Raw genomic sequence first — 27901 nt, 5'->3', positions numbered from 1 at the left:
CCGCTCGTCTAGAGCGTGAGTTCCTGAGTGGGTGAGGCAGCGGTCCCTGGAAACAGTTCCGGGAAACCCCGCGTGTTGCCGGGGTCGCGCCGCCGTCCATGAGGAGAAGGAGGAGCGCGCGCCATTTGCCGTCGCTGCTTGGGCCCGAGCTGCGCCGCGCAGGCCCCGCTCCGGTGAGTCTCTGGGCGGCGCAGGGGGGCCGCCTCGCGCGGGGGGGGCCCCGCGGCCGGGAACGAGGGCTCCCGCGTAAGCCCCCGTGGCGGGGCGGGTGGCCGCGGGCTCCGGGTAGGCCTTGCGCTGGCGCAGGCGGGCTGGGGCGTTCGCGCCGTGCGGGCGGCGGGGCGGGGGCGTCGCTGGGCGCCGGCGGCGGCGTGCCCGCTCTGCTAGGCCGCGGCGGGGCGGGGGGGCCGCGGCGCGCGGGAGGTGGCGCCGGGGAGCGGCCGGGGGCGGGCCGTGCGGCCTGGCGCGGGGGGGCGGCCCGGCGCGGGGCCGCATAGGGCGGGCGGCGTGGCCCGGGCCGAGGCTGCCCCCGCTCCGCCCAGCCGGGCGCGTTGGGTGCATGTGGCGGGGAGCCGGGTGGCGCTCCCCCCGCGGGGCCGCTGCGCGGGGGGGCGGCCCGGCGCTCAGGGTCGGATCCATTCTCGGTCCCCTCCCGGCGCTGCGGAGCCGTGGCGCCGGGGTGGCTGAGGCGCCCTGCTCGGCAGCGGCCGCCCGGGCCGCGCTGCGGTGGGCCTGCGGGGACGGAGGGGAGCTCTCGGCAGGGAACGCATCGCTGTTGCAGCGCTCCCGAAGCCCTTACGTAGCGTGTGCGGGGAGGGAGAGCTGCGCTGCACCTACTCGCAGCTCTCGGGCTCGCGCTTGGTGCTGTAGTTGAGACAGTAACACTTGTCAAAAGCTCCGAAGGACAAATTCTCCAGAATTCTGCTGCTAAGACGTCGTTTTTCTTAAATTATTTTTTACCGAAGGACTTGACCAAATCTTTGAAAGTTGCTTAAGTATGTTATTGTTATTTTAAAAATAAGGCTCTAGTTACTGGGTCTTAGCGGTCTTGTTACCTGCCAGTTTTTGAATGCAGCTAGTTACGTCCTTAAGCTATGCTGGACTACTCCTTTTGAAAAGGTTGCTTAGATTCCCTTTCCTCCATATGCTATGCTAAAGGATCCTGTCAGCAGTTTGTGCTGCAAAAGATGTTAATGCTCATGAAGTTGGGTTTTTCCTTTTTTTTTTCCTTGATAGTACACTTTAACGCTGACTTTTTGCATGTCATCTAAAAATAAAGGTAATCTAACTAGAATTCTGCATCTCGCAATGTAATTATTCTTACTTTTTTTTTACCTGTGCAAACTGTGGGTTTTGCAAACTAGCAGAGCCTGCTTGGTGATTTTGTATCCTAGAAACTGTTTTTCCCATGAGTATTTAATATCCTTACCGCTCAGTTTTTGTGTCTAGGTGTGAACACTGTTGCAGTAATAGTTGAGCTTCCTGCTAACACTTAATAGTTTTGTCAAAAAAAATCAATACCCTCTGCTTTCCTAGGCAAAGATCTGAGAAAATCTTTGAGGATAAATTCATCAGAAAAAAGTAATTTTTGTTAAAGTTTTGCTTTGAACTGGAGTGCCGTGAAATGTTGTTCTGTACAACCCAAACAACCAGATGAGCTATGAATGGCCAACTCCGGTTAGAAATGAGTGTGCACAGGCTTCATAGTTCTGGTTAGCAAAATGTAGTAGCTGCTGATGCTCAGTGTTGGATTTTCATGGCACTGATGTGCACTTTGCTAACCTGTTGTGGTAAAGCCACCTACCACTGATACTTGTGTCGATACTGAAGCATAGTTTCTGTATGGGCTAGTTCTGTGCGAGTGTCTTGCATAGCATTATGATGGAGGTTCTCATATTTTTTTTCATTTTTGTGGGGTTGTGGAATGGGAAAGGCTGAGAACTCTGCGCTTGAAGGGGTGAGAGTCCTAGCTACACTTTGTTGTAAAGATAGTCTGCCACTGAAACGCTGGTATGGAAACCTGGCTAATGTGTAAAGGCCTTCACCATGTGATTAACTTTGAAACAAGTCGTCTTGTAACTCATGCTAATAAACACTTTTAATACATCAAATTAAGCTATTAAAATGTACTTTCTGTGGTTGAGTAAGCTATGGTACAAAAGAAATGGCTATAATGCTTACTGTAAAAAATAATAATAATAAAGGGATGTGCCAGTAATGTATGTGAACAAATGAGGCTTTAAATAAACCCCCAATTCAGTCTTTTAATGTGACTTCTTACAGTCCCCTCACTCAGTGTTTTTTACTTTCTGTTTTGACAAGAACCTTTTTGAAGTGTAAGACATAACTATAGGGATTACACTTGTTTTCTTGTGGCTCATTTAAAAAAAAAAAAGAAATAAAAACAAACTCAAAATTAACTTCCACTCAGTGCTACTTTTAATGTGGTATAACTTAAGTCCTTGACACAGATAAAATTGGGTAGGAAAAATGGTGACATAAAGTTGGTGCAAAGTTTTTATGTATGAATTAGTTATGTTTCCTGTGCACCTGAGCAAAGTAAGTTTAGTTCCTCCCTGAAATCAAAAGCTATGTAGCAGAAGGCTGAAGACAATATTGATGTATAATCACTGTGGACTTGGTTATGGTAGTTTGAGATATTGTCCCTTTGCCAGAAATGGCATTCCTGCTCATTTAAGCTGTTACTAAGCGTGTTTTGAGTTAACTAGACTGTGAATTTATAATTAATTGGATGGAGTTATACTTAGGTAGTCTGTGGGTGGCAACCTCTGTTAGAGGCATGGTATAAAATACAGGGAGTAGTAACATCATGGCTGTTTAACCAGGGATTGTTGGATTGAGGCTGAGGTCGAGTTTCAGTTTTCAAGATGCCATTCACTTAGCAGGCTGAGGTGTGTGTTCATTTTTTTTGTTTGTTTTCTAGGAAGACTACTGTTTGAGCTGCTAAAGAAGAAAAAGGAGGTTGTTTCTGAGTGATTTAAAAGCACCTGTAGTTTTTAACCTACTTGTCATACGATTAGGGTTTAAAAAAGGGACTAGGTGCTTTGCAAATTACTCTTCTGAGGTGCAGGAATTCTAGGTGAAAGGTAGTGGCAGGCTAGAAACATGTTCTATATGGTAAAGCATTCATGGTCTTCAGAAAAACATTGTTGACAACAGCAGTGTAAAGTTTGAAACAAGACAGTCCTCCCCTTCCCCATACACCAAGTTCCGAGGTGGTGAAGCTAGGTAACCTCCCAGTCACCAGTGGAAATTCTCCTTGCCCCCAGTGTGCATTTGTTACTGCTGCTCATGTTAAGCACATTTTTGTGTACACTCATGTAAGTTCATGCATTTCTGCATGTTTTAAAAACAAATACTTACACTACACATACTAATATACATAATCCTTTACTTATAACGCACACTTAAAATCTTGTTGATTCAACCAGTTGCCTTCTTTTCTAGATATTTTTGTTAGTTAATGCAAATGAAAAACTTCTGAGTGTGTGTGGGTGCTCTTCTGTGTAGCTTGGCCTCATAGGCTGAGTCACAAGGACGTACTGTACATAAAACATAGGTATCACTCCTCTTTTTCTTTAATATGCTTTTAATATTTTTTTAGAGGAGAGCAAAAATGTTAATGAAACAGTTGTGTGTTTTCCTTACTGATAGATTCAGCTAAAAAAATATTTTTCTTGATAGCTACATCTAGCTGATGTTATTTAGAGGGAGAGCTAAATGATCTTTTTCAGCTATGACTTTCTCCAGTGTATCTCTGCTGAACTTGGAGTGCAGATTCGGTATTGTAAGAGATGTGATTTTGCTTGTTGGTGATCATTCAGGAAGAAAACTCAGCTTATTGCTATAACTGTAAAAATAAATATATTTCTTCTGGATGCTGTCGGGACCTGAATATTTTGACAGCTATGTCACTTCAGAATTTTCCAGAGTAAATTTATTTTAAGAAAGTATTTTTAAATAAATTTGCGTGACAGGAAATGGCTAGACTTTGAACACCCAAACTGAACTTTTCTGTGTGGGGAACATGTACTGCATTTGACTGAAGTTCTTTCTGAGGATACCCATTCTTAAGCAAAAATAAGCCATACAGCTGAGGTTTAATTTACATTGTCTAAAAGCCTATTTAAAAAAGCATTTGATCAGTTGTGGTGCTGGGTAGTAATCTGATACACAGAGTTTAGATACTGCTCCACACACTGGTTTATGTTTGTGTTGAAGGTAGATGCCTTTTCAAGCCATTAGGCTGAAAATCTTGTCTGTCAGAAGTTTGAGTTATTGAACTGCATGTGAGGTGTTCCTGCCTGGACGCAGAATAGCTGTTAACATTTTGCTCAGGTAACAGGCAACACTGAGAAGAGTACTAAACTTTTGGGTACGTGACACTTGAAAACTAGTCTGGGTTTATAAAAAACGTAAATGTCTGAGGGCATCACCATAAGCCGTTGAGGTTTAGAAGGTACTTGTAATTGTTTCAAGTAGCTTCTGTGTATTTATGTATTGGCTTAGCCTTGCAGTTCTTGGCGGGGGTTTTTGTGTACAGAGAAGACAATATATGAACAGGTAACTGGTTTAATAAGGCAGTAAAAAGGTAAACACAAAAATACCCCCTACCCCCTCCCTATTAATTTTTTGTGTATATTGTCATATGCGTTTTTGAGAAGAGGGATTGAGAATGATGCGGTACCCAAAGCATTTTTAGTTTAACTAAACCCCCCTCTGTCCTGCAGTGTTTTGGAGTAGAGATCTTGCAGAGGCTATCTAGCAAGCAGATGTCTAGCTAACTTCTGTTTTCTGTTATGTTCGTAACCTACAGAAGCTTCAAAATCAGTTAGTGTTTTGAGAGTTTAGTTAATACCTGTAATAATAGGTAAGCGTTATTGGAGTCTTAAGGTAGCATTTTTTTTCTTCTGTAATTAGGGTATGGTCACAGTTGCTTTTAAGTAAACTGAATCAGTTGGAAAGCAATTTCTCTTTGTCAAGTAACAGAATGTGTGTGTGTGTATATATATATGTGTGTGTTACATAGATAAGGAAAACTTCCTTTCTTCTCCTTGCTAATTGCATAAAGAGGTGGCATCTGACAGAAACAATGTAAGGCTGCGTTACAGCTCTGTAAAATTGCCCTTTAAGTCAAGACAGCTTTAGTAAAATCATTATTTTTCTGTCTGAAGGAAAATGATTTTTTTTTTCTTTGCTTGAGCTTGCAAATCTTCATAGGATATCTTCCAAAAAGTTCATGAGCTGTAGTCTAGAAGGGGTGGGTATACAAATGACTGTTAGAGGTGCGGTTGTGTTTGGAGACTCACTTTGCAGCATACTAAATAGCTTGAGGTTTTAGTGCTTAAAAAACCAACAACCAACACCTGTTCTTGAATCATCTTCATACCTGTATTCTAGTACTTAATTGCATTGCTCTGACCATGCCGCATATGTCTTACCTGGTTCTCATTTCACTGCCGATCATAGACTTCTTCCCCATCTTTTAAAGCCTGAGGCTCATTTCATTTCTGAACTTAACAGCTGATCATCCCAATGTTCTCTGCTGGGTAGTTGAATCATCTCTTGTCAGCCTTTTTATTTGAGAGTACTAAATATCAGCTGGCTGGCTAATTGAGAAATTGAAACTGTTTTTAATGAATTGGGCAAAGCCCATTGGAATTGTTTGAGACTATAGTTGTGCATTTTTTAGTGCACATATTTGGAATCAGTTTGTTAATTCTGAAAGCAAGTCGTTTTATTAATCCAAGAACTGAAGATGCTGCAGTCATGGCTTCCTTTTAAACCATTAAGTTATATATTAAAAGTGGCTGTGATTTGTAGAGCTCTTATTGGAGTAAAACTGTAAGCATGCAAACAGTTCAGTTGCAGCTTCAAATTATAATGTACATCAGAGTGTGCAATTTTTCTGTCCTTACTGAGTTCTGACATGGTTGTGAGAAGGTGTTTGGCTAGTCTTATGCAGCATGGTGGGTTTGAAGGAAGACATGGCAACAAGCCAAGAAAGTGAAAATTAGTGAACAAGTATTGACATTTTTGTACATTAAGCTACCCTGCAGGGTTATGTGTTCATTACATTTTAAGCGATTGTTTTAAAAGTAGAGGAATGGGAAATGAAAATAGCACTAGGTCTTCTGATTCTTCGTTGAAGGATGTTATTATCGTATCCCCGTACATTCTAGCTGCTATGGTAACCAGTTAACTTACTGACAATCAGCAGATAAAGTTTAGACATCGTTATGTACATGAAGTACATTTTTTAAAAAAAATTATGTAAATTCTTCCATGTACATTTTCCACAATATTAAGGGTTGTACTTTCTTTTGAAACTTAGATCAGCTGCATCCAAAAAGTATTAAATAAAACTTTTGATACAGGTCATTTGCAGCATGTATACAAATTAGTTTAGATAAATCATGCATTGTCCTACAAACTAGTTATTTCTGGCTTATTGTAATATAGCTCCTGAATTTTTTCCAGCAGCATAATAAAATGGCTAATCAGGTGAATGGTAATGCGGTACAGTTAAAAGAAGAGGAAGAACCAATGGATACTTCCAGTGTAACTCACACAGAACACTACAAGACACTGATAGAGGCAGGCCTCCCACAGAAGGTGGCAGAGAGACTTGATGAAATATTTCAGACAGGTATAATATGCATTTCTTGTTTCTGACTGGTTATGAAAGTGAGGGCATACCATTTTCAAATTTTTATAGATTAAGGTTTAAAAAATTCATTGTTTTTGATCTGTGTAGCTCTGAATGTTTTGCTACTTTGACTTCCCTAAAGGCAAATTGGGTTTGACATTGACTAATTACTTGACACATCCTTAGTGTTGTATGTGATATCTTAGTTGCTTTAGGGCACAGAGCACTAGTTTCTTAGATGCTGTCAAATAAAGATGTATGTTTGAGGATACTAAACTGTGCATTTTTTTTCTTCAACCCGAATCATCATTTTGCTTTTACTTTTCTACTGTCAACTCCTCACAGTAGTTCTTAAACACTCAAAGGCTGGATAGGTGACATAGTGAGAGAAGCAACTAGCTTGTCTTGCCTGGGACTACATTTGAATTGAGTCTGCCTGTGGATTTTTTGTTCTCTCTAGTTCTGAGTGGACAGTTTAATCCATGTTGGTTATTACACTGAAATGTTCAGTTTGACACTAACTGCTTTTCAACAAAGTTGAGGACTGAGCTATCTAGCAAATAGAGTAATACCTTGCTGGTAGCAAGTGGTCTCTGCAACTTCTAGAGAGGTTTCTTTATATACAAAGGTATTTTGTTTTTGTAACCCCCTTATTATTTTGTCCTATAGCCAGAGGCTTCCTTTTCCTCTTTAGATTGTGTTCTGTGAACAGATTTACAAGAAGCAGTAGAACTGCTCTATGTGCTTATCTTGAATGCCTTGGTGGCAAGATGACAGTTTTGTTGAAAAGAGTCAAAATTCCACTTACCAAGTGAAGGCAGTTCAAAAACAATACCTTATCAATCTTCAGTATGATACTCTGGCTCACGTGGGTGATGTCTTTTGGAAGTCATTCACAGTGAGCTTTCATCAAGCTTTACCAGCTTTTATTGGCTTCAGATATGCACTTTCTAACTGTGGGTCACTATCACGTGCACTTGATGGTTTGAGAGAAGGTGTAAATGCCTGGACAGAGGAACTTGTGGGGCTTTAACACGTGTTGCAGTTAGGTTGTGTTGTGAGGAGTTCTGAAGGGATTTAAAAGCTTTTCAGCCCAGAACCTGACTATCCAGTATAATTCCAATGCATGAGTAACCTGAAAACATTTATTCACACTTCCTTAATGCCACTGAAGATGTTTGCATTGTGCAGGGGTTTGTCAGTGAAGCAAACTACTTTTGACACCCAAGCTAAATTTGGGGTGGAATTTAGGGATTTTTAATCTGCTGAGGTCTTCTATGAAAGCTACAGGTGCCTTCCAATATGCAGGATCACTTCTGAAATGTAGTCCTTGGGCTTGGCACTACTGTGCATTTTTAAAATCAAATAGCAGTTAAATAATCTGTGTATTTTGGAAATCAGGCTGTTGCAAAGTGTGTGGAGTTCTTGGTATCTGTCCTAAATTTTGTCTTGTAGTTTTAAAAAGTGCAAATCTATACTTCTCACACTCCACAGCTTATGCAAGTGCATCACAAAAGGAAAGAAATAACCTGTAAAGATCCTTAAAAAGAAAAAGTGCTTCAGAACTGGTCCAATGTTTCTTGGGGGATTCTGTACCTGTAAAATTAATATTAGCCTTTTCGGGTACATAGCAGGGCTCGAAATAATACCTTCTTGAATTCTGGCTCTTGGAACTGCATAGAGCAACAAAATGAGTAAAAAAAATATACATTATTTTAGACGTACAGGAAGTCCACTAATTTTTGCTTTTTCAAGTTGGAGGAAAGAGTGAATAAATCATTCTACTTCCTAATATTTTGTGGGGTAGAGCTTCATAAGTATTTGATTGTCAGTTAGATAGCTCCTTTTTCACCTACATTAGGATACCTGTAATTTTCATATGTCAGCTTATTCTAGACCAGCTCCATTCCAAAGAAGGAAAGACAAACAAAATGAAAGGCAAACAAACAAAATCCAAATTATTAGAAGTGAGCCAGAGTTCATTGTTTCAAACCCTGGTGTGTAACGCTGCTTTTATGCAGCAGATTGCATTCCTGAATGTTAGAAAACTGTTACACATGGGGTATAATCTTGCACGTCAGCTAGTGCTTAGGTATATGCATTTTAATTTCACTTTTTTCATTGTTGTACTCATGTTCTTTCATATACTTGTGTAGGAATATGTAATTATATTAAATGTATAATTCTGTTGCTATGGAACATAATTTTTTTTACTTTAAAAGCAAACTGCATAGTTCTTAGTTTGTATGAAATTCAATAGAAATCTGTAACTTCTTTATCTTTAACTTTTAGGGTTGGTAGCTTATGTCGATCTTGATGAAAGAGCAATTGATGCTCTTAGGGAATTTAATGAAGAAGGAGCCCTCTCTGTATTACAGCAGTTTAAAGAAAGTGACCTGTCGCATGTACAGGTAAGGTGAGAGCTCCAGGAGTGTGAGCACATAAGTATGAATAGTGTTCTGGCACTATTGGCAGGAGAGTTGTGACTTAGAAATTAAATGATGTTGCTTTATTCTTGTATTTCAAACCCAAATCACAAACCTGTTAAAAACTGCCTTAAATGTGTAGGTACTTGAGTGCAAAGCAAAAGCTTCCAGATAATAAAAATGAGCGTGCAGTTGAGAAAATAAGGTAAAAAATACTGTCTGGAATCTGACGATTTTTTCAGTCTGACAAGGTTGTTCAAGTTGTTCAATTAATTGTTATATTTTTCTAAAGGATTCTTTTGACACTTTGTTTATTGTATTGGCTTGATATAGTGACCTCATGGTAATGGAGTGTATGGTTCAGTGGATTCCTAGAGCTTGTCGTACAGACAATTGAATTATTTTGTAAATTGTATCTACAGAACAAAAGTGCATTTTTATGTGGAGTTATGAAGACCTACAGGCAAAGGGAGAAACAAGGCAGCAAAGTACAGGAATCAACGAAGGGACCAGATGAAGCCAAGATTAAGGTAACATTTAGAAAATGCTCTTTGTTCTGTACTACTACCTGGTGTATTACCCATATGCAGATGGAAGTATTATTGAATGTACTTAAAAAGCATCAATGCTACCTCGATAAGCGTGCTCACACTTCGCTTTAAAGAAATCTGTGCACGGTAGAGATTCAAAAGAGAGAGTGCTTGTTTGAAATTTTATACTTTATTCTGGGAGACTTTTGAAGATAGATTGTTCCTGATGACACAATTGCCAAAATGCATGAACATGATGTTATGTAAGGTCTGTGAAAACATTGGTATCTATTTAAGAATTGTCTTGGTTGGTCTTTTAAAGCTTTTATATGCTTACAAAATTACTCTTGAGACTGAATGTTTCAACAAGGTATTGGTATATTAAGAAACTCTTCTGTTGTACCATAATTAATAGGTTGGGGGGGGAGGGGGGAAGCAGGTGGAATGTACTTAGGAAAGGCTATGTAAAATGTCTTAAAATGTAAAATAAATCATTACATTTAACAAAAACTGAAGTACAGAGTGGATGATGCCCTTAAGTTTTTGGGTTACTACATATAAAAAGGAATATAAGGGAAAAGGAAAAAAGTTCTTTCCAGTGACTTTGTAGTATAAAACTAACGTTGCTGTTACGGTGGTGGCTTTTTAAACCCCCAGAACAGCAGGGTTTTTTTGGTAGGTTCTGTCTGTCCATATATGCCTTGTTATCGGATGTGGCAAGAAGCAGATAAGGAAGTGCTTCTCAGGTCACTTTTTTACTCTTTATATTTTAACCCACTGTCTCCCCTCCCCTGTAGCTAATGTGACAATTTTTTTTCAGGCTTTGCTAGAGAGGACTGGTTACACTTTGGATGTAACTACAGGACAGAGGAAATATGGGGGCCCTCCTCCAGATACTGTATATTCTGGTGTTCAGCCTGGTATTGGAACAGAGGTTAGTATATACAGACTAATCTGTTATTTTGTATGTTTATGGAAACTGATAAATACTTGAAAACTGACTATATTACAAGTGAAAACTTAGACTGTTGTAGAAGAAAGCATTCTTCTATGTGTGTCTTAGTCTTTCTTACTCAGTAGCCTGCAAAAGTCGGAGTAGTAGGCTGGGGGGGAAAGCATGGAGTGTAGTGGAAAGGCTATGTAAAATTTCTTAAAATGTAAATTAAATCATTGAATTGTCAGAATTCATGTTCCACCCTAAAGCTAATGGTCCACCACTTAAAAAGTACTGAAAGTGAAAAAGACTTGGGTATTATGTAAAGATAATTACATACAACGTTTTGAAGAGGACAACTGAGATTAGTAATTATTAAGGAATTGTTTCTTTGCTTTTGTTTCAGTTTATATGAAGACATCCTTGATGCTTGCATGCACTGATAGTGAACCTGCCACACTGAAAGAGTACATGTAGCTTGTTTTCTTTTGTAATTTTTTTGCATTTCTGCATTCAGAAAGGTGGCTTACAAGTTGTTTACCAACTCAGTGGTGTTACCATCACATAATCACACTGGTGTAAATTGTTATTTAATTGCACCATGCCTTGATGATGTTAGGAAACACTTCTTTACCGAGAAGGTGGTCAGACAGTGGAACAGGCTTCCTGGAGAGGTGGTCAGTGCCCCCAGCCTGTCACTGTTTAAGAAGCATTTCGACAATAACCTTAAGAAGCTTTAACTTTTGGTCAGCCCTGAAATGGTTAGGCACTTGGACTAGGTGGTCATTATAGGTCCCTTCCAATTGAACTGTTCTATTCGTGACTGAAAACTACTTGACTGATCTTAGGTATTTTGTCCTATTGGTGATGGTTAGTGCCTTTAGGAAGTCACAGGAAAGATGTAAAATTGCCTGTATTTTAATACTACTAAGAGTATGTTTTTATACTCGAGTTTCCTGAAGCTTGCTAGAACAGGTAACTTGTGGAAACTCCCTTAAGGTAAGAATATAAATGCTTCTGCTGTGAATCAGCATTAGAGGCTGTAGTAGAACCCAGCTGACTAGTTATAGAAACCATACCTCTACCAAATTAATTTATTGCTGGTATTTTGTAGGATTTAAAGATTGATTACTGTTTTAAACATGCTGCTTGGTTTGACTGGCTGAGATGTTGAACACCTTGCTAAAACTGATGTAGGCTTTATCAAATCCAGTCTTTAGCCCTCATTGTTGAGCTGAGCCACAGTGATCAACAATTTTAAACATGATCTTATGATTTGGTAGACTAGGGGCAGAACATGTTTGAACACAAGTGACTGGAGATTACTGTGTGGCACCACCCCCCCACCCCCAAATGAGGTGGTTGGTTTTTTTGTTGTGGTTGGTTTTGTTTAGTTTGGTTCTTTTCTTTTTAAGCTTTTGAGAACCACTTCTCTCTTGTACTCAACAGTTCTGGTTATGTAGCAGTGTAAATGCTTCCTTTATTAAGATTGTGGGTAAAAAATATGAAAAAACACAGGATGTATCCCTTTGGATTGTGGCAGTGAATCTAATACTGAAGCTCTCATAGCTTGTAAGAGCTCAGATGCGTTGATGCCAGAGCTGTAACTGATGTCAGTATAGGCAAACTTCTGTTTTTGAAGGATACCCAAGTACTGTCACTGATTTCAAGAAGGTACATACTAGGTAGACTTTCTCCCCCCAAAATACCAGGTCTTTCTGCTGTAAATATTTGCGTGTTAACTAATTTGTTTTTTTAAAACAAAGTGGAATTCATTACATGTTAACTGTAGCTGTAACTTTCAATATGTACTTGAAAATTGTGCAGTAAAACGAAAGTATTGATAGATAATCTTGGGAATGTTCAGCTTGTTAAATATTCACAAATTGTCACAGTGAACACATCGTTGAAAGGATTATGTGGATGAAGTTGTCCAATGTATTTTTTCAAGTGGGTGGGCCTTAAGCTGGACCTTTTTGGAATGTGATTCTGCAATAAAGACAAAGTAGTTACAGCTCTGTGGAAGCTTGGAGGAGAAAATAATTGCAATAGGATTTGATATTAAACTTGAGTATTAGTTTTACTTAAGGACTTGCTGCTCCAACATAAAGCATTTTTGCTTATAGTGAGGTCACGTGATGTTGATAACTTGGAAATCTTTATGGGAGTGTTTATTGGATGAGAATGAAAGTAATTATTTGGGCGTTTCCTCCTCTCCTTACACTGTCTTTATCATTTGCATCTGCAAACATTGATAACTGCTTATCCTCAAGAGGCTTGTACGGTGTTCCTTTGTTTTGCTTAAAATTTAAGACCTTTTTCTCTGTCCTTTCTTACCTCCTGTTACACCAGCTATTCTTTTTCAAGTTAAAGATCGTCAGAAGAGTTTTGAATAATTTTTATATATAAATGCATGGTGTCTTTTTTTCCTTCCAAAGGACAAAATCTAGTCAGCAAGCATATTTGGAAATTCAGGGTCATGATTGAACCTGTGCATCTTGCTAGCAAGCTATAAGCAAACTTCAGTTTGGTTACAAAAGCGCTTGAGCTGTGTGTTTCTTCACTTACCTCTTCTGCAAGGTTTTAGACCCCACCAGGCTGTCTTGTTGTTTATTCTGAACACTCTCAATCACCCTGTTGTGCCTAATCCTTGATACAGGAGTTCTTTTGGGGATTCTTCTATAAACAACCAGGTTAGATTTAAGGAAATAGTAAATTTCTTGAATGTCTTTCGGTTTATAAATTAGTTTTGCATCTTTTGCGATGCTGAAGTTTTTGTGTATACTATCAAGAAGGTGCTTAGAAACATCACAGTACGGATAATTTCTAAAAAGAATATGCATATTCCATGAAGAAAAATAAATTTGGGGGCGGCAAGGAACAATCAGAATAGGTCCTTGAACTGAAAGCTCATGCTCTGCTTAGGTATGCTTGCTCTATGCTAATTGTAGTTTATCATTTTACTGAAGTGTATATGTGAGCAATGCTGAAAAAATATATTTTTTTGTATTCTTAAATTCGTTTGGTTTTTTACACAAAGCTACTTGAAGTTTTCTTATTGTGGTTTTAAATACACCTGTTTTTCAGCAATGCTGGACGATACATAGACAGTAGTAACAATAGTAACTTCTACACAGTAATTTCAGTAAACTTTGAAATTAAGTGCAGACAAGACAAAGACAGAAAAAGTTATAATGAAATATAATTATATTTCATTAAATTCAGTCACAGCGGGGAGTTCAGGTATTATAAGGAACAAAGGGAACTTTAGTCGTAAGTTCACTACTAGTCAGGGATGACAAAGGATGTCCCAGTTGGATAATGCTGGTTGGTAAGCCTGACACTGTATCTTTAGTGTCTGCATTTGTGGGAAATATCTAATCAAGTTGAGCTGCATCTGCCCAACAGATTAAAATACATATTTTTTTTCACTCCTGATCTTCAGTCTGCTGATTGAGGAGCTTTTAGCTGTTAAATTCAGGAGAACTGAAGGATCATTATTTTTTACATATATATATTTTTATTTTAGAGGAGGGTAAAAAACCCCAATCTTAATGTGCATGTGGCCTATCCAGACTAATGTTACACCAGAAATTGAGGTGGTGACTGATGGGGTGCTCTATTTCCATCCTTCACCTCTTGATATAAGTGAATATAATACCATTTAAGACATGATTTGAAGAACAGGAGGTTTCATTGGTAATTGTAAAATATCAGCCCTTTACCGCACTACAGCAGAGATCGGGGGAAAGCACTTCAGAACTAGCGCAGTGCAGCCAGCATGAAGAAAGTAGTTGACTTAAGTCTGTATTGATTGCTGAATAGCTTTCAGTTTGAGAGGTCTCCAGATAAAGTTCTACTCCTGAAGTTCTGAGATACTTCTATTTCAGTGTTTTTCATTAATGTGAAATAAAAACTTGACAATTCTGTAAACAGATTATTTGTCCATAATGTGCGAAGATGGTGTATAAGCTTAGATACCCGTGTAACAGTTTAGATTGTATAGAATAGAGGAATTGCTACATGTCCTTTACAGAGCTGAAATTTATTGGATAAACATCAACTTTGATTGTCGTTATCAAAAGTGCAAAATAACTTCTAGCTCTGAGTGGTAAGTTGGTATTGCATCTGCTGCTCTCTGTGCATGGTCAGAATTTGTAACAAAAAGTCAGAGAAGGCTTGTGAACTTGCAATATAGAAAATATGTTACTGGAGATTTTGGAGCAATTTAAATTGCTTTTGTCTGTAATAAATTGAATGGGAAGAATCATACTTAAGAAGCAATGGTGTAATAAACTCAGCAGGAATTGAACTAGACAAAGCTTGTGCTGGATTTAGTGCACAAATGGTATGTCGCTTTTGTACTGGAAGAACTGTGGGGTGCAAAGGCTTTTTTTTATACTGTGCCAAATTTTTTTCTGCTTCTGTATTTTTTTTAAAATGAAGATTGTAGATTTGGATGAGATGAAGCAGTCATGTGGGCTACATTAATTAGCACTTAAATCTGGCATTTAGGAAAAATTGACTGCAAAGCACATTAAGAGCACCATTAAAAGGAGGGAGGTTTTGAAGAACCACTTGCAATGCCACAGTACACTTCTGTTAGCTTGTGATGACAACAGAAGAGGGTCAGTTGTTGAAATACTGAAGGACTCATCACCTAGACTGCAGAAGTGGGTTGCACCCCTCAGTAAGAACTGAAAAGTTGTTCAGGAAACTGAAATGGAATATTTTTTTATTTAAAATTTTTCATAGTTAATCTTCTGGAACAGTAATAAGAAGTATAACGGAGTACTTTGTACAGATCCTTTATTAAGCAAAAGTAAAGTCAGTCTAATGGTCAGTGATTCCAACAAAGGCCCAGAAGTGATGTGGTTGCATCCTACTTAGACAAGCTCTCTTACATTGTTTCATTGATAATGCCAGTTTCTGAATTTTTTATAAAGTACTCTTGTGAACCTAAAAAAAAATGAAACAAGACATCTGGTATTTACGTTGTGTGCTATTTTCAACAACTCTCTTCAAGTTTATCAACATATCTTAAAAAAAGTTACTGCAGATGTTTCTTCTGATCCTTGCAAGATGTTTACCTGGTATTTGTCATGTCTGGTATTGATCTTCTTAATGTATTCATTAACATATTAAATTTACAGGCTCCAAGCAAATTCACTCAGATGTGAATTACTCCTACAGAATTATCTAGTCCTTCCATTACAAATGGAAGTTACTCTAGAATATAGGTTGGGTATGAACGCATTAAAACTAAGTTCTGAATTCCGTTTCTCATACTAGCTCTTAAAGTATAACACCTGACCTGAAGTGTCATAGCAGTCTTGTGGAACTGTTGGTGTAAAGTTTGTAGAGAGTGAGCCGAAGAGCCTGGAAATAAAGGAGGAAATAGGAGCTTTCAGGATGGTAAATGGTTGGCAAATAGCTGGAAAAGTAGACTGACTGTGTTTGAATTAGGGTTTTTCTTTTTCTCAAGTCCTCTGTTCCCATGTGTCACCCTCAGTTTCTACTGGAAACAGTAGCATCTGAAACAAAAAATGTAATGCAGACTTTTTACATTTGACTGACTTCAAACAGTTTATGGAGAGTTCAGTGGACAGTTTCACTGTCTTAGTAGCAAGTTTGAGTTCCTGTCTTGTGCATTTCCTTGATGGTATCAGTTTTTTGTCTTTAAAAACTGTGCATAGTTTTAGGATTAAATTTTCCAGGTGTAGTGACAATGGGATTACTCATCTGTAGGGATTTCTAAGATTTTCAGGGAGATTGGAGGCAAAGCTTGTTGACTCTGCCATTAGATTTTTCATTCAGTATGATAAATCCATTGTTTGGTATATTTGTTTTTTGTTGTTTTCCCCCAATAGCAAATAAACTAAGTGAAAGAAATAATCTGGAAACTGAATTTCAGGAGTATCTGTATAACATAAACATCTAAAGGTTCTAGCTTTTCTTTGGAGGAAAACAGTTTGTGTTCCACATTTTTTTAAATCGGAGTCATCACAGTGTCTTCACTGGTTTGTTCATGTCAATGCTTATATGGGCATTCTGAGTGTCTTTAGTTTTGGAATTATCTGATAAGCCTTCCGTACCAGATATGACTATGGCAAGGCCTTGCTTAGATGGAAAATGTTGATGACTTCTAGCTTTTTTTACTACAAAAAATATTTGAAGTTAAAATAAATAGAATTCTGTCTTAATGGGTGTTTGGAATGTTTTGATTGTATTAGCAATTCAGGGATTTTTGAGATTTCGGAGTAGAGCTGCAGTGATTAAACAATTTGGGGGGGTGGGGAGGAGCTTTGTAGGGAAACATCAGGTGAAGAGATTAAACTCCTTAACAAAACTGAAAGTTTATTGTAATTGCTCTGTGTAAGGAACAAAAACACAAGGGCTCCAGATTTTCTCAGACAAATATTAAGACATTCAGTTGGCGGAAGCTGAAGCAAATACAGACTAGAAATAAAATCGCGGTTTATATAAGAAGTAGGAAATGTGCATCTGGGAAGTTTAAGGCTTTTTGTAGATCGTTTTTCTGTCTGTAGCTTTTTAATGATGATTAATTTACAGAATGATTTGAAAATACTGCAAGAGCAAGGAAGCGCTTGGCCTGCTTTAATGTAGATGCCCATCCACATAGCCTGTAAGGTCTTTAATTGCCAAAGTTACAACCAGGTGAGAACCGTTTACCTCTTCAGTAATGGAAATTTACAACCTCTTCAATATAAATAACAAAATCAGGTTTTCCATATATAAAACCTAGCACTAACAAGTAGGAGGTTTAGGAGACTTAATAGGACATACAGTGATGTTAGCTACAGTGTTTCTGCTGTGATGGTTTATGCTGCAAACTGCTTCCTTTCCCAGGAACTTTCAAGTATTTAAATTTGGATTTCTGAAAAAGCTTTGTTTAAGTATCTATCCTCTTCCTTTTTAGGTTTTTGTTGGTAAGATTCCCCGAGACTTGTATGAAGATGAATTGGTGCCACTTTTTGAGAAAGCTGGTCCAATTTGGGATCTGCGCCTCATGATGGATCCTCTTTCTGGTCAGAACAGAGGTTATGCGTTCATTACCTTTTGTAGTAAAGATGCAGCACAGGAAGCAGTCAAACTGGTGAGTAACTTAGTTTCAGACTGGACAAGATAAAATAAACAGCAAGCATGTTGGGTAATCTCTTAGATAATTAAGTCTTTGAAGTGTTTCATTAAAGCATCCATTGACAGACTCAAAATTTTACTTTCTTAAAAATTGCCTTCTGATTTCATTTAGTGTATACAAATAATGTTCTGCTTTTAGGACCATAATGTGCCATAGCCTACTCAGTCTGCTGGAGTACTTGGGTGATTATAGTAAGGGCTCACTGGATAACAACTGGAAAATATATTCTTCGAGCTCCACTGTGTTCACCCTTTTTCCTATAGAGCTAATTAGGGATGCTTTGTTTTGCTGCTGTGGGAGGGGGTCTCTGACTTGGTGCTCGTTATGGCTCACAGTGGCCTTTAGTTCTTTCCAATGGCAGTCATGCAGTCAGCTTACTGCATGGAAACCTGACATGGCCTGCATCTAGATGGCTTGCCGAAGGACACAGAGCAATCCCTGGAGTTTCAAAATGACAGACATCAGTCTGGTTGGGGCCCTGGTTGATTTGGCCCTGCCCCTGAGGAGGAACTACAATTAGGCAGATCAGTATGTATCTCCCAAGTTTTTGGATATGGCTGTGAAATACTGCTTGTACTTTGAATCGGAACAGGTAAAATGCTTTATCTCATTTGTTTTAGCAGGAATCAGTTTATCCTGTATGAATAAGGATGGAGAACCTAAACATCTGGTTAAGTCTCGGGGGGAAAACCCACCTGAAATCTAAGAAGTGATTCTATTGCATTGTAAGGGCTTCAGAAGGAGTCATTGCGTCTAAATGTTCCAGTGTTTGCTCCCTCAAATATTTTCATGTATTTAGAAATAGTTGCAGTTGTTCTATTGGGCTTCTCCAGGACTAGGGATTGCATGTCCCCGCTTAGACTCTTTTTTTCCTTTCTAGAACCTACTTGGATGTTTCCTGAAGGAGATGCACAAAATAAGTTTTTGCAATTGATTGCTCTTGGGTTTCAGTGTTTGAAGTTGGTGGATACAGGTTACTGTCACTTATGAGGGAACAATTATTTTGAAACTTTTTTCTTTTTATGCCAAGTTGAAGGTGCTCGTAGTTCTTACTTTAAATTTTTACTGATAGAGGGAGATGAAAGGGAAAGATGATTTAGCAAGTGACGTGCCGCTGATGGAAGACTGGCATCCATACCCTGGACATAGCACCAAATAAGTGAATTTGTGTGAATGTATTCCTTAAGTTGTATATCTGGGGTCCCTTCCGCCTACCTCCTCCACTCTACCATTAATGGACAGGCCTGTATTTAGGTGAAATATTTTCCACGGACTGCTGGGGGAGAAGAAAACAGGATGGACGTGCTAAATTTTGGAGCTAATAGCTGATAGCAAAGTGAGATTCTTCCAGAAAATAAACTTGAAATTTTGAAGTCTTGGTTTCTCTGCACCAGGTGGGCCTTGGGCTTGTGCTTGCAGGTACCTGTGGGAATGGGATTGATTATAAGTAAAATGGATTTGTAAGATAAGACATAATTTGAAAAGCAGATTCAGATTAAGTTCATGGTACTGGAACACTTAAGTTTTATTGTGTTATGAATCACTGCTTCACAATCTGAAGCAAAATTCTGAAATGTTTTTGTCTTCCTTAGAATGATCTTGTTTGATAGCCTGTGATACCTTAACATTGTTCTAGTTGTTGAGTAAGAAGGAGGCTACTGAAGGAATTGCTCTGTCATCTGTATGGCCGCATCTCCGCTAGGGTAAAAACGGCTGGAAACTTGCTTACAAAGAATTGGACGGGATTTTCAGAAGATGGCTGATGATCAAACATCCATCCTCTTAAGTTGTGTTTGAAAATCCTACCTAAAACAAAGATGATGTGTATCTTGAAGTGTTTTATAACTTTTTAAAAAGGTTGAACTCTTGTCTCTCTAAAAACTTATTGGGAGTCTTGGTGTTCAGGGTAATCCTACAGTGGGTACAAGCAGGAAGCAGTGGGCTGTAGTTTTGTTTTTTAATGGGAAGTTTTAAAACTCGACAGTGGAAAACTATAGAATCCTAGCATGTACAAGGTTCAAAAAATCCCTGCTGTGAGGGTGGGGAAAACAAGGTCACACAGTAGTTTAGACTTGAGTACCTCACAGCCAATATGCTTCAGTGTTTAAAAGCTATCAATGTAAAGTGGAAGAACTTGTAGTATCTATAATGCTATGTGTTTGCTTATTAATAACAGCAGCAAAGACTGACATTTAGTGCCAGCACAGGAAACAGTCATCAGTTGTCTGGAAGGATCTTTTAGGTCTGAAATAAACAGCAGAGGAATGAATTTACCCCATGCAATTTGAGGCATTGCTCCTTGTACATCAGTTTCTTTGTAGCTTTCTATTCAGCAGAACTGCTGAAGTTTCTATGGAAAACCTAAGCTTGGCAGTGTTTTTCCGAGTGAATGCTGACCCAAATACTGCAGTTCTAGTAATTCTCTCACAGTGTGAATTCAATATGCTATGTATAGTAGTGGTAGATCATGAAGAAAGTCACTGATTTTATGATTTTGGGGATCTTTTTATCCATATTATTGTGGATAAAGCAAATGAATGGCTCTTCATTTTCCTAGTGTGACAACTATGAAATCCGTCCCGGGAAGCACCTTGGAGTATGTATCTCCGTGGCAAACAACAGGTTATTTGTTGGGTCAATTCCAAAGAACAAGACTAAGGAAAACATATTGGAAGAGTTCAGTAAAGTCACAGGTAAGACTTTTTAATGAGTTTTTCACACTGATCACAAAATACTATTTGGTCTGTTTTGTAGGTCTAGTTATTTGACAGATGCATTCAGCTATTGTTTAAACTATTTTCAAATTGGATTCCAAGTTTTTCTGGTGTGGTCTAGTGTGTGTTTTACTGATGGTTAAGTGAATGATGTTGTAGGCTTACAATTTGAGATGAAAACAGCAAAATGAACTCGGAAAAAAAGTGAAAGTCCTACTTCTGTTACCTGTTCTAGCTTCCCGTTGAAGGCTTTGTATTTGTAACTGGATTTATGCCAGATTCTGCTTTCACAACTGAGAAGTTTTTTGGGAGCCTCAAAACAAATGTATTCTTGAGGAATGAGGGGGGGGAGGGTATGTTCAGAGTAGAGGGAATGTTACTGTACAAATAGTTAATAACAGATTAATTTCTGTCCCAGTTCTTCAGTGTTGTTCCCCAGTATATGCAGCAAGTAGGAAGAAAAGAAGTCAACTCATCGCTGGAAGGATGTTTCTGCTTTAAAATAAGAGATTGAGGTCTTGATCGCCTGCTCTTGTTCCTGTAGGAGAGTTTTAACCTACTGCTTCTTTTTTAGGATTGCTATTTATAAGTACTTCAGGGAAGTGGTGAAAACAGAAGGTGAATATTCGTTTAGTTCTCTCCTCTCTTTGGAGAGATGGGGAAGAAATTCTTTCCAGCTTCACTTGGAGGCAGGGGAGATGCCACCTATTAATGCTGACTGCTTTCCAAAAATGTAAAAATGGTAAAACAAAATATAGAAAACTTACTCTGTACAAGCTGTTCAGGTTGATGTTTTGCAGGGCCTAATTGTGAGGTAAGTTTGTTCTGGGGAATTCCACCTCCTAGGTGATCTGTTTCTGGGTGAATCGGGTGGATATCTGTTACTTGTTATGCTGTTCTGAAAAGGAGAGGGAGCACGAGGTGTTAAAATTCAAAGGCTGTGTATTACAAAAAACAAGTGAAGGCATTTTGAAGTAGACTCTGGATGGCTTTTTTCCTCTCCTTTTGAAGCTTAATACTGAAGACTTATTTTTCAGAGGGTTTGGTGGATGTAATCTTGTATCATCAACCTGATGATAAAAAGAAGAATCGAGGATTCTGCTTCTTGGAGTATGAGGATCACAAGTCAGCAGCACAAGCTCGCCGCCGCCTGATGAGTGGGAAAGTAAAAGTCTGGGGCAACGTTGTGACAGTGGAATGGGCTGATCCAGTAGAGGAACCTGATCCAGAAGTCATGGCAAAGGTAAGTAGAAACCTAACTGGATGCCTTTGCACTTTAGGAGGAATTTCTTTGTGCAAAAGAAAAAAAAAGTGACAAAGATTTTTTTTTTTTTCCTGTATGAGCAATGCTAGTTTTGAAGAACAAAAAGCAGTTAAGAGGGCATTTTTGTAGTAAGCAGTGCAGACTGGAATGGCCTGAGTGCTGCAAATTAGCTGCTGTTGTAAGATATTAGGAACATGCTGTTGTAACCTACTGTTCACATTTAAACTAGTAATGTACAGGGTTATCCAACTGGATTGGCACATCAGCCTGTTCATTATGTGCTTCTGCTCATAATGAATACTAGGTGGGTGTTTGTAAAACTGTTTTCCAGAGTAATGTGAAGGTGAAGTTCAGTGTAGGGAATGATGTGCTCTTTATCCCTGTGTTTTGGGATAACTCTTTGCTGCTCTTGAGGTCTCTTACTAAAATTTCACTGGGATTTGTAGCATCCCAGAAGTAGGAAATCAAAGTTTGGGCATTCTTTTGGTCGTGGAAGGGAACTGTGAAAGGGAGAGAAGTTGTGGGAACTTCATACAGGTAACTATGAGGCTGTGGTGAGTTTTCTGTTTGTGGTTTGTTTTAAAAGGGTGCAGAATTTGTAAGATTACCCGAAAGTTCTTAATGCAGGGAAGAGAATAACACCTTACTGGTTTATGTTAGTTTCCTTTGAGTTTTGACTTTTAAAGATGGCAGCTTTCATTCTTATGTTTTTCGCCAGGTGAAAGTTTTATTTGTAAGAAATTTGGCCACTACTGTGACAGAAGAAATTCTTGAGAAATCCTTTTCTGAATTTGGAAAGCTGGAAAGAGTAAAGAAGTTGAAGGATTATGCTTTTGTTCATTTTGAGGACAGAGGTGCAGCAGTGAAGGTAGGTTGGTTATTCTTTTCTAGCTAAATTGATGTGAGCTGTTTGTCTTATCTAGATATTTACTGTCAAGTACTTTCTTAAAACCATTTGCACAAAATAATTTATAGAGCCCATTTAATAAGGTTCCCATTGTGAGAATTTTAACACTAATAATTTTGTTCCTATGATTTCAGTAGCTAGGAGGATGTGAAACTTGCAAAGGACAAAACTGTAGCAAGTTAACAAGTAGACTGGAAGCAAGGTATAGACCAATGCAGGAGAGTCTAGAGAAGAGGAAAAAAAAAAATCAACATAGACAATATTTCTGAGGAAACACTGGCAGAAGGTATCAGTTGTCTCTCAAAAGACCCCTATTTAAAGGCTGTGTTTAGTTTTGGAGTGACGAAAGTATTGAACAGAAATTGCAAGGTAATTAAAAAAAAATGCCTTGTGAAGGGGAGAAGAATGACACTAGCAGCTCCTTTAATGCGTTACCTATTTTTAACTCTACATGCTCCCAAGATGGTTTCTTCTATAGGACTAGTTAAACATTGGTGGTGATTAGTGTAAGCTTCAAAGGTGTCTTCCTTTGTATCTAAGAGCAGTTGGTCATTAATCTCTGCTGTTTGTACTTCACAGCAGATTGAATACTATAGGAATTGCTCCATCTGGTTTTTAAATCCATAGTTTATGGAGGCAGTGGGGAGGAAGTGTGTTGCACCTGGAGTCTTGAGCAAGTATATTGTAAGTGGCTTCCTAGACAGTTCAAAGGCTTTTTACTCAACTTTATCAATAATAACCATTTAATTGCTCTACAGTTTTCCTATCCACCAAAATAGGATTTCGAATACTCTTGAGTTTGGCTTTAGGATGAATGTCACTCATACTTAATGAAGTTGAAGTCAGTTTGGATAGGTTTAGACCATGTCCAAGACAGGGTAAGAGATTGTTGACAGAAAGGGTAAGTCGGCAACACCTCCTGACATGTTTTATTGTGGTATGTCTTTAAACAATCTCCAGTCCCTTCCCAGTAGACCTTACTTTTAAGTGGTCTGTTATATTTGAGCAACTGATAAGTTATAGCAAACGAGAAAAGATAAATCAAATGCAGTATGGCAGAGAATCTGTGATGCTAGTCTTCTGTGAAACAAGCTGGTATACTACCACATCTGCTCTGTGTGACTGATTTATGGCCGCTAAATTGGCTTATGAATTTTGTGGGATGTTTTTGTGTGTGGGTGTGCTTGTTTTTTAATGAAAGCATTATGGTATTAATGTGTGGAATGCATGGAATTGCCTCATTGATTCCAGTATCTACTTATTTCCATACGTTCTTTGAAATTGCCATGATCTCTAATGTTCTTAAGGCATGTAGCTGTATAGACATGTGAAGTCTCTGTTAATGCAAATGCTAACACAGAAATGTTAAACGTGAATCAGGTTGACTGCAGGTAAAGAATTGGGGGGTATAGTCTATATACATACACAAAGTATGATTAAAAGTTCTCCTTGTGTGTGTGCATTTCGTAAGTCGCAATTTTCTGGAGGATTCTTGCCTCACTTGGTGAGATCACAGTTTTCAGCAGTTCCCCCCCACCCCTTAAGTATGTGTCCTCAGAAATACTTAATGTCCTCAGAGGCACTTGTGTAGCGCATTTAACTAATTCGTATTTTTATATTTGGGCTTCCTTTGGGGGGGGGGGGGGGTGTGCGTTCTACCTGGCTTACAAGTACAGTGAGTGTTCATGTCTGTGTGAGTAGTGAGAACTTCTGTCATTGTATTTTGGAAAGATTTCTAGGGGATATAGGAACATAAAAAGTGACTGTTACATCTGAATTATGAAAAATAATGCTTAATATGCTTTAATCTTACTTTATGATACAAAGAGAATACTTTTTAAAAATGCTGCTTCACTGTAACTGGTGAATAAAGTGGGACTTGAAAGAATGATATGTAACAATCTGTTTAAGTAGCACAGAAATGAAGCACATGGTGTAGTTCACCCTGGCGCAGCACAACCATCTGGTTTCTTTTAGTAAGTTCTAGTTTACTTTTGAATGGAAACAAATTTTTATAGATGTTTCCCTTCTAATTTTTGTACAGGCTATGAATGAAATGAATGGGAAAGAGATAGAAGGGGAAGAAATTGAAATAGTGTTAGCAAAGCCACCGGATAAGAAAAGGAAAGAACGTCAGGCTGCCAGACAGGCCTCCAGAAGTACTGCGTGAGTGTTCCTTCTTGTACTACTGTAATACTGCAGAATGAAGTTCTGCTGTAAAACGCAAGCTGGTTTACAAGAACCTGGATGACTCTTCTTTTGTCCATGTTGTGTACTGTTAATAAAAAAGGGGAAATTTATACTTTATTCTGGGAGACTTTTGAAGATAAATAATTACATGTTTCTTTTTCTTAATAGGTATGAAGACTATTATTACTACCCTCCACCTCGCATGCCACCTCCTATTAGAGGCAGAGGCCGTGGAGGGAGAGGTGGATATGGCTATCCCCCAGATTACTATGGCTATGAAGATTATTATGATGATTATTATGGTTATGACTATCATGACTACCGTGGTGGCTATGAAGATCCCTATTACGGCTATGATGATGGCTATGCTATAAGAGGAAGAGGAGGAGGAGGAAGGGGTGGGAGAGGTGCCCCTCCACCACCTAGGGGGCGGGGAGCACCACCACCAAGAGGTAGAGCTGGCTATTCACAGAGAGGGGCACCCATGGGACCACCAAGAGGAGCCAGGGGTGGGAGAGGGGGTCCTGCACAGCAGCAGAGAGGACGCGGTGCTCGTGGAGCCAGGGGCAACCGTGGGGGCAACGTAGGAGGCAAGAGAAAGGCAGATGGGTACAACCAACCTGATTCCAAGCGCCGTCAGACCAACAACCAGCAGAACTGGGGCTCCCAACCCATCGCTCAACAACCGCTCCAGCAAGGTGGTGACTATGCCGGTAACTATGGTTACAATAATGACAACCAGGAATTTTATCAGGATACTTATGGGCAACAGTGGAAGTAGACAAGTGAGGAGGGATTGAGAATATTGGAAACATAGAATTGGCTATAGCTCTACATCCTTCAAAACAAAATTGGCTTAATGTTTCATCCTTCAGTAGCGATTGGCTGCCATTTGTATTGGGCTGAAGAATCACTCTATTGTGTATATACTCGAGTCTCTTAGTTTTCTTTTTTCATAAACGCACTTGGACATTACTGGGCTTGCAGAATTCCTGAACTCCATATGGGGTTTCAATGCTTTTATCATTTTAGGCTTCATTTTAGCAGTTTAAAAGCAGGAATGGCACACTGTTCAATCATGATTTTGCAGAACCTCTGGTTTTGGACAGTTTCCTCTTTTTTTGGTTTTTTTTTTGGTTTTTTTTTTTTTGGATTTGGGATAGACTACATAGGAGTATGCTGTACATAAAAGTAAAAGCTAGTGCTTTGTCTTAGTAGTTTTAAGAAATTAAAACAAATTAAGTTTTCTTGTATTGAAAATAACATGATTGTATGTTTTGCATTCCTAGAAGTAGGTTAACTGTGTTTTTAAATTGTTATAACTTCACACCTTTTTGAAAATCTGCCCTACAAAATTTGTTTGGCTTAAAACGTCAAAGCCGTGGCAATTTGTTCCTTGATGTGATTGTATTTCCAATTTCTTGTTCATGTAAGATTTCAATAAAACTCAAAAATCTATTCAAAACATTACATATTTCAAATTCAATTGTGTCCTAAAACATTATTTCATTGGTAATTCTTGCGAAAAACATTGTTTTCAAAGTATAACTGCCTATGTGAGTGATCAAATTCATGCAAAATTTCTTGTGCTTTCCAACATGTAGCACTGTGGACATCAGACTGAAAACTAGGAGAAATTACAGATAGCCCAAAGGGCATTCTTTGTTTAATTGCAGTTCAGTAACTTACCAGCATCTAATTTTGAAACTTTTTTCTTTTAAAAAGTGTTGAAATGTACCCAAACATTCACAGAGATCTAATTTAAATATAATCTTCTAATGTAATGTGGAGAAGGAAGCAGAGCCTACAATGGTGTTAATTTTGTTCCTTTTTATTATGTACTGTGGAGTCCCTCTAGAGGATATTCTGTTAGGATCCAGCCATACATATTACTCTGCGTACACATAGAGAAATGGTTTTGATCTCAAGCATCTTAGTCTAATTTAAGATAATACTTGGCTAGGAATGAGAATTATAAATTAGGTGCCGTGGCACAGTAAACTGACTTCTTGCTACTGATAACACAAACATACTCTCCATATTCTGCTTATTTCTGTCTCAATATTTTAATTTGATGTTCTGCCATGATGAACAATTTGCCTTAGAATTCTCATGCCTTGTAATAAAGGCTGTTTGAAAAAAAATACGTAATATCTTTTGGGGGCATTACTAGCTACATTATTGGGGTAATATGCGTTGCTTTGACCCTTGTCTTGGACATTCCCAGATGTCAATTTTAACTGGCAAGTCATGACATTACCCTTCTGTTGCATCTGAGCCATTCTGTACCCCAATGAAGAACATTTGCTTCTCAAGAAAAGAGAGAAACAAACGGATTTAAACTTTCTCTAAAGAAAACTATTGCTGGACCTCTAAATACTCAAATCAAATACATTGCTCATACTTGATTTACAGCATTCTAAACACAGACTATTGAGGAAGTTAAACTTCAGTGGTCATATACTCCTCCCTTTGTCTTCTATTCCTGTCTGGTGTCTCTCAAGTGTATTTTGTCAAAATGTAAACAGAAAGATGAACCTTCCCACGCTTTACTGTTGTGGGTCTGGTATGTGCTTGCATGGTTTGAGTTTTGACCTGAATTGAAGTGAGGATGTATATCTGGTTCTCAAAAATGGGTTTGCCCCTGTGTCAGGCTCTTCCTTGCAAATTAATAGACTCAGTTATAAATAATTTGAAGTGCTTTTCGGAATTAGTATTTAGTATGTTAAAGCCTTCCCCCCCTTCCTTTTTTATTTTTTATTTTTAAGTTCATGAAGTTAATGGGGCCAAATCCTGTCCTCTCTGTTCCTTACTTGAGCAGTGAAGTCAGAGGCTGTTGCCTGGGTATACATTTCAGGCTTTTCCTTGTGGTAAGGATCTGGCTTATAATTTTGTTTTAATGCAAGGGTTTGCTGTTCTGCCAGTATGACTTTATAATAATTATATAGCTTTTGTGGTATTGAGCAGAACCCTGTAGTCCCACTAAGTATTTGCTTTTCAGTAATCATTGTAAAGGGGATCTGATACAAGGGAGTTTAACTGGAATAAAACTTAAAAGTACTCTCCATCCTGGAAAAAAGATAGTGTTCACATACTGCACGTTT

General features: G+C 38.6%; 1 protein-coding gene across 4 annotated transcripts; it reads left to right on the top strand.

Moving 5' to 3' along the window:
* The first annotated feature begins 37 nt into the window (after window positions 1-37).
* On the top strand, window positions 38-26278 carry HNRNPR (heterogeneous nuclear ribonucleoprotein R). Of its 4 annotated transcripts, none has more exons than XM_037381131.1 (11): window positions 38-173; window positions 6505-6670; window positions 8963-9081; window positions 9519-9626; window positions 10447-10560; window positions 17501-17677; window positions 20280-20415; window positions 21474-21679; window positions 22419-22568; window positions 24652-24773; window positions 24966-26278. In XM_037381131.1, exons 1-11 carry the CDS (start codon window positions 99-101, stop codon window positions 25576-25578), a joined length of 1986 nt encoding a protein of 661 aa, XP_037237028.1. In that variant the 5' UTR covers window positions 38-98; the 3' UTR covers window positions 25579-26278. The 4 variants fall into 4 exon arrangements, with proteins under 4 accessions (XP_037237028.1, XP_037237027.1, XP_037237029.1 ...); XM_037381130.1 differs by having other exon boundaries at window positions 6502-6670; XM_037381134.1 differs by lacking the exon at window positions 6505-6670 and having other exon boundaries at window positions 42-173.
* Window positions 26279-27901: the final 1623 nt, after the last annotated feature.

This window comes from Falco rusticolus, chromosome 3 (genome assembly GCF_015220075.1).
Source record: "Falco rusticolus isolate bFalRus1 chromosome 3, bFalRus1.pri, whole genome shotgun sequence".
Taxonomy (NCBI): Eukaryota; Metazoa; Chordata; class Aves; order Falconiformes; family Falconidae; genus Falco; species Falco rusticolus.
This window is presented reverse-complemented; position numbering and strand designations above follow the sequence as displayed.